Source organism: Gavialis gangeticus, unplaced genomic scaffold (genome assembly GCF_001723915.1).
Source record: "Gavialis gangeticus isolate Ggan-Ray unplaced genomic scaffold, GavGan_comp1, whole genome shotgun sequence".
NCBI classification, from domain to species: domain Eukaryota; kingdom Metazoa; phylum Chordata; order Crocodylia; family Gavialidae; genus Gavialis; species Gavialis gangeticus.
Genome location: NW_017729029.1, coordinates 48,807,106 through 48,817,575, shown reverse-complemented (window position 1 = coordinate 48,817,575; position 10,470 = coordinate 48,807,106). Strand labels below are relative to the sequence as shown.

The 10,470-nt window shown below is 37.2% G+C and overlaps 1 protein-coding gene across 1 annotated transcript in view; it reads right to left on the bottom strand.

Moving 5' to 3' along the window:
• The window catches only part of SMARCA1 (SWI/SNF related, matrix associated, actin dependent regulator of chromatin, subfamily a, member 1), a 78,906-nt gene that overhangs the window by 15,019 nt on the left and 53,417 nt on the right, over positions 1-10,470 (bottom strand). The window contains exons 19-21 of the mRNA XM_019521565.1: positions 7,295-7,427; positions 6,329-6,447; positions 5,770-5,982 (exon numbers count right to left, since the gene is read on the bottom strand). Coding sequence (XP_019377110.1) covers positions 5,770-5,982; positions 6,329-6,447; positions 7,295-7,427 — 465 coding nt within the window. The remainder of the gene's footprint in view (positions 1-5,769; positions 5,983-6,328; positions 6,448-7,294; positions 7,428-10,470) is intronic.

Below are 10,470 nucleotides of genomic sequence, written 5' to 3'. Positions count from 1 at the left end.
ATACCACTGAAGTTATTTTTTCCTAACGATATATAATGATATCATTTCATAGATGATGAGTTTCATGTGTTCTAACAGCAGAGATTTCATAGGCTTTCTTTGCCATCTAAGACTGAAAGCAGTACATTATCCTCAGGGAGGAAGGCATGAAGCGGCTTTCTAGTTCCCAGGTAGAATATTTCTCAATTCAGGGACTTTCCCCAAGTTGTGTAGCTGCTCAGACCTTAGCTGGCACACTTCTATCAGCGCCCACTTTAGGCTGGCTTACTTGCTGCCCAAGGAAGCATCTATGTCAGGGACTGTCAACTGGGGGTATACGTAAACCCAGGGGTACTTGAGAAGGCCCTAGGGAATATGCGCGGACAAGGACGGAGCACTGCCACACACCATCACACACTGCTGCCGCCCACCTGGCCAGATATGGAAGGTGGGGGAAGCTCGCATGCAGCAGTTGCCATCACTCCGTGTTCAGCCGATCTATGTTGTTTCTATAGATAGATTTTGCCATCTTTGGTGAACCTCCTTTGCCTCAGTTGTCATGTGATCTATCTAAACTAGAATGTGATCTCTTTTTCTTCAAATTATCCTGGAAATCTTGAAAAACCAACTTGACCCACCATCTCCATCTCTAAGCTGATGCTCTCAAGCATTTTTAACCTTGACCATCTTTCTATGCAGTCTTTTGTTTCGCTGGGCATTCTTCAGCCTGAGAAACTCACAACTTTGGACAGAAAAACTGTGATTAAGAACATGCAGAAAGAATCTTTGGTATTGTGTGAGTATCTTGCCACCAGGAGACAATCTTTTAAAACAGTGTACCCATTTTTTTTTAGCAACTCCTGCTCAAATGTTTCATTCTATTACACGCAGTTTTGCTAAGGGAGTATTATTAATTACTTAAATTTTGCCATTCACACTTAAAGCCACCTCCCACTAAAGTAGAGTCCTCAATATGCTGGGTACCATATAAAACACTAAGTGAAACAAGCCTTGCCCCAAAAACATATAATCTAGACAGACAAAAAAGATTAAAAAAAGGAAGAGATGCAAGTAAAATGGTAGTTGCCAATACATTAAATGCATTTTGATGTTATTTATGTTTTTCTGAATTATCATGGAAGTCTAGAAACTACAACCACAAATGGATGCCACTGTTCCACATCACAAATCATATTAATCCTTTGCTACATCGGGAAAATGTTGCCTCCTTTGTATCTATCTTAAATCCAATTAGAAAGAGCATCTAAAAGTCCTTTTTAACCTGAACTTACATATTTTGGACACAAATTGCTTCTTGAACGGTCTCCATAAACAGTGTTCTACTAAATAAAAATGAGGGAAAATGGATGAATATTCCTACATGACTCAGCTGAATTGCTGCTGGTCCAAATTATCCTCAGGAATATCCTATAGATTAGGAATAGACTTTGTAATGGACATTTCCATAGGTGTACCACAAACTGCAGTTTATGATAACATGACCTGATTGGATTACAGTTAAGCTTCTCCTAGGTCCACAGATACTGAAAATTATAATTTCTGCCTTGAATTTTATCTTCAACTACTGGAGTTCTCATATGGACTAATCTATATCTTTTCCACTGTAAAGAGTAGGGAGTAGAAATCTAAGCACCTTTCATCTTGAGGGAAAGGCTCTACAACTCCTAGATCCAGATTCAAGATTTCCTTCAGTGTGACAGAGAAAGAAAAAGGATTTTGCTTCCTCGTGTCACAGCTCCACAAAGCTAGGATTGCAACGGGTAAGACAAGGAGCAATGAACCATTATTGCGTGTACAACTGAAGGTGAATTTGACTTAAGAGAAAAAAAAAGGTATCAAGTCCAGAACATGTGTAGAAATGTCTGAACTGTCTCTCCTGTTTACAGGAGAGGGGTACAGCCCAAAGGTCATCAACTGGCAGGAGAAAGATGCTGCAGAAGAAAGATTTTAAAAATAAGCAAAAAAAAAATTCCTTCAGAAAACAGCTCTGTGATTTAGTAGGCTGTACTATTTTCTATTCCCACAGTACACACCCAAGTAAGAGAACAATAATCATTACTAAACCTGTATACTTAAATAAGGTTTTTTGCAATTAAGAAAACTTAGTGTTAAGAAAAAAAGCTAGAATTTTATAGGAGCTCTCAATCTGTTTGTGAACTTATATTAGGTAGGCCATCTGCTTTTGGAATAAATAAATGAAACAAAATCTACATTTGTTTTCTGAAGAGAAAGCTTTGAAAGGAAATGAATAGGTAAGGCAGAAAATGGGAGAAAAATAAGTTATTTATATGGAATTCAAGAGACATCTAGTGGCTGGTAAGATACAGCACTTCTTCTTATAGAGACCTGTAACAAGTCTTAGAATTAAATTGCCTTGCCTATCCTGCTTAATACTAGTTTGATTACAGAACTCCCAAGCAATTTTAAATTCTGATATATTATTAATGTTCTCAAGAAGTTTTAGTAAATATGACAGATGTTTTTTCATTAAGATGTGTCTATGTTTGCTTTAATTATTTCAGATATTTCACTAAATATTCTTGCAAATTTCGCCAGAGAAAATGAGCTATTGGAAATATTACAGACAGTATATAAAGTAAAAAATAGTAAACATTTCAACAAAAGCCAAGATTTTTGTCAGAAGCAAACAAATGAAAATATTCATCAGCACTAACAATTGCCAACAACTTCATCGGTATAGAATTTTGGGAAGATAAAATAATGAAATACATTAGAAATAATGTCGTTAAAAGCGTTATTATTTTGAAAAAGGAAGTGGTAAATTATTTATAATTTGAAATTAGCCTTGTTATCCTTGACCACTTTGCATGTTGATGCTACTCCCTGACAGTTTCTTTCCTTGTAAATTTCTAGGCAGTATTAGGAGAATGGTTTAAGAACTCATATCAAAAGACTAAAATTAGAAAGTAAGGGCAAAATACCTACTATATCCACAGGCCCTTCAATATCTTACTAAGACATCGTAGGACAAATTTCCACCCACACATGTGGCCACTGACACCTCTCTCCTTGAAAAGAGGAATGTAACTGGTTGAAATACTGGAGCTCATAATACCCAGGAGTTGAGACTAGAAGATCTAATGACACGTTCCAGCCTTAATATCCACGAATATATGAACAATTTGAACTATAGATTCAAAACTTGTTGCACTCTGGTCCCATGCTTTCCTTCACTGGATTCATCCATAGAAGAGCAACATGCACCTCAGAAATAAATTTCAGTGGAAAAATCCAACATTATTCAATAAGACATTTAAGACAGTTAATACAGTAGTTCCCATCAGTTAAAAAGACCTAATGAGGGAAGTTACTATAGAGTTAAGAGAGTGATTGAATGGTAGAGATACAGGAATGGGAAGTGTTTCAGTTGCTTCCCTTCTAATTACAAACTACTATGAGAATAGCCTGACACTGAACAAGATGATAACTATTTACAGTCTTTTTCCTAATGTTGTGCTTCATTTTTATATAGTGCTCAGGGGCCTAGGTGTATAGTTTATAAGTGAATCCTAATGATACAGGATCAAGAGACTTAAAAAGGGCACCCCCCACTAGGCCCACAGTCACTTGAACAGCAGAAGTAAAAAAAGAAAAAAAAAATCCAGGTTTGCATATGTAAAGGTACTTAACTCATCCTACCTCAGTGACATTTAAGGGCACTAATGGTCAGCAAAACCTCAGAGAGAATTTCAGTAGGGAATATGTAGTAACTGTCTTCTCTAGTACTGGTCAGCTTTTTGAGTAGGCTCATAGTCAGAGAGAAGAGTCCCCAACCCACTTTTACTGCAGACTAAAACGAGATTAAATTACAGGCAGTCCTCGGACTTACGATACAATTGGTTCCTGAAAACCATGTCTTAAAGTTGAAATGTTGTAACTCAGAACCAATTTTTGCATAAGAAACAATGTTATAAATGGGAGATTGGTTCCTGAACCAAGGCCCAATACCCTATTTGCACCAAAAATATCCCAGAATTTTGTACTCGATCAATTACAGATGAGTAATATAGCTACACTAATGTATTTATATTGTAAATAGCAATCATATTGATTTGGAATGACTTCTTTGAGGTGACTTTACTGGACTTTTTGAAAGGCTCTTAGTTGGACTATTTGAAGGGTTATTGGCTGGAGTCTTCTCAGGAGTCTTGGCTGCAGGTTTTTCTGGAGTCTTGTCTGCTTTCTTAAAGAAAGTATCCAAGCAAGGTTGGACGGATGTTCTCCAGGGAGATGAGCGACGCAGCGAACTTGTTCGCTGGCGTGGCGTCGCATCAGATCAAAGTCAAAACTGATGTCAGAAAGTTGAAACAAGGTGTCAATTTATAAACACTGTAAGTGCGAAATGTTGTAACTGAAAATGTTGCAAGTCAAGGACTGCCTGCATTTAAAAAGTTTATTACAACAAAAGATGCTAGAAATTCCTTTTCAGTACAATAATTTCTGTTTTCTTTGTATTGGGCAATTTTCCACAAATTTTACTCAGATAAAACTTCCACTGAAGTCACTGGAAGGTGTACCAGCTCAAAGGTTGTACAACTGGTTCAACAGTTGCATAAGAAAATGATACTTTCTTGTTCTAAGGTTGATATACTGATATTTTGCATGTGGTAACCAAATCTTCCCCTAGCAACACCATTTGCCAATCAAGTGTCTAAATTCAATTACAGTGGCTCTATTCTCCAGATAGAAAAAGAATACAGATGCAAAGTATTAATTTAATTGATACCATTGTCTAATTGGCACTGTTTCTGTCTTATTATGAACCAACTGTTCATAAGGGATTCTAATGTGATATGATCTGTGTTAAATGTTGTGAATTTTTAAAAACAACAATTATGGAGGAGAAACTTGATGTAAGCTTTATTTAGTATAATCATCTGGCACAGTGGCGCTCAACCTCCAGCCCACAGAGCTGTGTCATCCAGTATGTAGGGCTTCCCTGCTGCCAAATTTCCAGACCCATGGGAGCCCTGAAGGTGAGATGATATGACGCCATGTGCAGAATCAGGCAAACACAAGGGTCAGTCCACAGACGGACTGTGACAGGAAGGGATAGCCTTGCCATACAAGGTCCGTTTGCATCTGGACCTAGCACAACAGATTGCACCTGTACACTGACCCAACACTGGATCAGGCCCACAGACTGACCCCACCCACGGACCAGCCCCATGCCACTCAGTTGGCCCATGGGGCCAGAAGGTTCTTCTACCACTGATCTAGCACAGAGACTGAATTTTATACAAAATCTCAGCAACTTTTCTGCACACCGTAGTCTTAAATTACTAAGAAAATCTATTATCCAAAAAATGAACGTTATTTTATATTTCAAATGTTCTTCAGCATTTGAGATTCCATCAACTAACTTTGCAAGGTGATTCTGTTTTAAGATCAATTACGAACGTTGTTTGGGTTATTTATTTTTAGTGTAGAATGAACAACAGATCTGTACAAGCAGTCTATCTTAGTTAAAAACCCTTTGGCTTACATGAAACCCTTTGCCAGTTTTTGTAAACTGTTTTCATTTCATTGCAAAGTGTTGTTTACATGTAATGGGGAAAAAGCCCACTACATCTTTTACTAAGAAATGATAGTGAGAATACAGACCATTATGCCCATTCCCATACCTAATTATTTCCTACATTTCACTTTTCTGTCAGAGGTCCAAATGCCATATAATTGTGCTCAAAAAGAAACAAAAAACATTACCTAAAAAAATCTTAGCCCCAGGTAACTGAGGCAGATACATACCATTGCAGTTCTAGACTTGATAAACCAGTCGAACCTGAACTGGGGAGCATTACGCACACACTGCCTTAGTTCTTCGTATACATTTTCTTTGTCAAAGCCCATCTTATGTAACATGCATATCAAGAATCTATCTTCTTCTTCTGTGTAGTTTTTGCCTTTATTTGTTCCATACTGAATACGCAGCTGATGAAAGGGCGCTTTATACCTTGCAATCTGAATGCAAAACAAAAGCAAGGTTATTAGATTTATTTGTAAACACACAACTTTCAATCAAGGATTCATCACTTCACTGTTGTAAGCAACATGAGTTACAAAATACTGTTATATTGAGCTTTTCAAGCAGTTTTTTAATTAAATACTATTCAAACCACAGATGGGGATCACTTCATCCACCAGTGAAATCCAACCACCCTTAGTGTGAAAAAGGGCAATACTACCCCATAGTTTTCTTTCTGAAGAGAACTGAAAGGTACTGCATCCAACTTTAACTAGAGGCGGAATTTAGTAGCAGGAAATCAATGGTAAAAACAGTTCACAGAACAAAACAAACAATTATTACTTTGGCATCCAGAGCTTTCTTGATACTGATCCTTCGTTGGATTCTTGCTTCTCCTCGCTCAATCTGAGCCATGATCCTCTCAATGTCCTGCAATTCGTTACAACGTTCCCAAAAAACAGCTGACAGAAAAATATTAGCTCCATTAAATCCATTAAATAAATATTTTAACTTCATTCTTCTTTTATTCTATAATAAAATAATATACTATTTAACAATGCAGCTTTTTGTTACAAGGTATCTGAAGTTTTACCAAGATTCTTTCATTATATTTTCTGAGAAACAAGCTAATAGACATGGTTAGTGTCTACTGATAACATTAGAAGTAATTTACAGCAATACTCTGCCACAGGAAGAATCCTAGTTCAGTCTGAGTTGTCTTCAGTCTTAGCTCAGCAGCAATTTTAAGTATAACAATTCATTCCTGAAACACCAAGTCAACTTTAAACAGCTTTAACAAGCTCTGGAGATTCAAATTTTAGGAAATGCAAATTTTAAGCCCTTGAAATTCAAATTTTAGGAAAGATATACTAATGAAATAAAAGAAAGGTGTAAAATTGGAAGGATTTGATAGAAATTGGTAATAAGGTCAAAAACTATAACTATTTTGAGGAAACAAAAGTATTTTTTCATCAAATTTGTTACAGCTACTGCACAATTATTTAGGTTCTAATGCCATCAATACCTACTCTTACCTCTGACTTTATTGTGTAAAAGTACAGACAATAATTACAAGTAAAAGCCTCAATTCTACAAAAGGCTTCTGCATGCACTTATCATTAAAAGAAAATAAAATATGTAAAAAGTTTTCAGGGTCTAAGAATGAAACCTTCTGGTCTCCAGCAAACCTCTCGTTTTTCTAAGTGCCATACTTTATAAATAGGGGTCAAAAAAAAAATCACAGCACAAAATATGAGATGGATATACAGCTATTGCTTTTAAAAGATAAATCTGACATCATCAACAAACCTGAGTACTCAATGACTTCCTCAGGTGATTTTCCCTCCACCTCACGGGCAATATTATCTATATCATCACGTCCATATTTCTCATTAGCTTTAATAAACTGGTTGAAGTCTCTCTTGTTCCAGTTTGTAAAACCCTGGAAGCAGTGAGATATAAAGAAGTCACTACAAGGTGGAAATATTTTGATAGATCTTTTGTCTTAAGAGTATACCATTTAGTCCAATTATTAACGCTTCAATACAGTGTCACATAATTACAGTGGTTAATGGTCTTTAAGGAGTTCCATAAACTTCTATTATCTAGAGGTGATTACTCAGTCATAAAAATTCTAGCATGTTATTTTTGTGTGTATCTCCTTTCGCATCAGTAAGAACATTTTCTTATCTGTAAGTAGAATTTTTTTCCCACAAAATAAACTCAATCCACACCCTATGGATTTTAGCTTGTATCACACTTGTACAGGTACAAGTAAATAAAATGACAGGGAAGCACCTGGCTCCATGTGTCTTTGAAAGTCTCCCAAGCACCCTAAATACCACATGCAATAGCATCTACTCAGAACATTTACGAACTGTAAACAAGGCAGGCACCTGGACGGAAGCAAAAGTGTGCCAAGAAAAGATCTCTAATCTGACAAGATGCAATCAAGTGGAAATGCTCTTCAGAACTGTCAAACAGCAAACTAGTTATGTTTCTAGAAATGCAATGAAAAATATATAAAAGCTACACAAGATACAGTGCATAAAAACATCATCCAAAGATGATACCTTATGGTTTAAAGACAAAACCAAAAAAGAAATATCAAAAATAAGCAGAAAAAAACAACAACAAAAACTCATAAGCCTGAAGGGTTGTTTGAAATGAATTGAGCTGCTTTCATCAAAGAAATATCATTCACAAGTAAGGAAAATTGTCAATTCTCCAAACAAACAAGCTGAATCCAAAACTTCACAGGTTCTATAAATAGTCCCATATCCACAATACAGAAATTCTACTTTAAATACCAATGGCTACACCAGCAGAGGCCATGAATGGCATGCGCCCCCTGGTGGCTGGGGGGGTGGGGCACAGCTGCGCCCATGGCAGCAGGAGCACAGCAGCAGTGAGCAGGGAGCTCCCGCAGATGCCGCCAGCACTGTCAGCGGTGGAGGTGGGTTGGCAAGCATAGATCACAGGTCAGCAACCACCCGCAGGCACTGCCAGCAGCAGCAATCACGGACCACTTGCAGACGCTGCCGGCAGTCTCAGCGACAGGGTGGCAAGCGGCAGCCGCAAGCAGGCACCACCGACAGTGTCAGCTGCGCCTTTTTGCAGGGGGTACACTGCCGTGCAGCCCCTATGCATCGCCCCTGGCAGAGGTTTAAGTATTTACTTTGCTATCGCTGGTGAAGATGAAAGTATCAGACAAAACTGTGACCTTGCAAATCTCTCCTAAGGATTTTCTCCATTATACCACACTTTTAGTGCAATAAATTCCTTTTCCTAGAAAGTAAGAGCTTCTGAATTGTAAACTTCTATGAAATTCTGTCACACAAATCTTTCTCTTGAGCAGCTGTTAATATCCCAAATCATGTGGACCATCATCCAGAATATGAAGAAACTGGAACCTGCAGATGACAAATCTATCTACCAATATTTGGTCAAGATGAGTGAGATTTGAAACTGTGTTTTATTATGCTACCCATACGTCTCAATTATATGTACAGAATAAGGTGCAGTTATTGTAACAGGAATGTGAATAGTGTAATTGTAATGATGTGCTTTGGACTGTCAAATGAGCCATAGCAGCCACAAGATAGATTGGTAGAAGTCTTGTGATATACATGTGTTTATTTATATATACAAAAATACATATTTTTGAAAACACACACACATGCTAGCTTCTGAACTTGTTGTTACAACAACTCAGGAAAGAGACCTTGGAGTCCTTGCAGATAGTTCTCTAAAATCATCAGCTCGAAGTGCAGAAGTGACCAAACAAAATAAAAAATAAAATGATGGACATCATTAAAAAGGAAATTGTAACCAAAACTGAAAATATCATCATACATCTATACAAATCCATGGTATGCCCACACCTTGAATACTGTGTGCGGTTCTGGTCCCTGCATCTCAATAAGAATGTAGTAGAACTAGAAAACGTACAAAGGAGAGTAAGGTGATCAAGGGGATGAAACAGCTGCTATATCAGGACACCTTAAAAAGGCTAGGACTCTTCAGATTGGAAACAAGACTGAAGGAGGATATGAGAGAGGTCTGTACAATCATGAAGGGTGCAAACAAAGGGAATACAGAATTATTATTCACCAAGTCCCACAATTCTGGAACTAGGAGGCACCCATTAAAATTAGCAAGAGATATGTTTAAAACTTACAAAAGAATGCAACTTTTTTGCAACAATTTACCTGTAAAACTCACTACCACAGGAGGCTGCAGAAAACACAGTATAGTCAGGTTCAGAAAGGGACTAGACAAATTGACAGACAAGATCCATTACTAGCTGTTAAACAGAACAAAGAGATGTATCTATAAACCAATAACAGTAGATGCAAGGGAGGGAATGAAAGAGGTAGATCACCCTGTTCATATGCTCTTCCTCTAAAACACCCAATAGTGCCACTGTCAAACTGGGCTAAATGGACCTTTGGAGATTTGGTTCCCCTTGTCTGACTTTAATTATGTTTGGTAAAAATGGGTAGGAGAGAAAGAAATCCACAATGGTGTTTAATGGATGCATTACCAAGTCTCAGTACTGCTGCAGATCTTCAAGCAAATGGCAGCTAATAGAAGTAAGCCTGAAGAGAAAAATGCTCAAAGGCCTCAAGAGATCAAAGCACCTGAAGAAATATACTTCTGTGGCCAGAAAGAACAATGCACCAATGGAGAAAGTCTTGCAACAAGGGAAAAAAAAACCCACAGGCACAGAAAGCCTAAGTGAACCTTTAGTTAAATATCTTTTAAAATCCATAAATACTACATTTCCTGGCTTGCTTTTTTGTTTTTTGGTTCTTATAAAAAAAATAACCTATTTGAGTCTATTTACTCAAAAAGTGTCTTACCACAAACAAAAACAGTAGCATAAATGCTACAATCTGAACAAATAACCTATTTAGAAGAAACGTCTTAATTTTATTTATTTAAAAAATAAAGCGCTCAATACTGATTTCGTAATGCTCTGA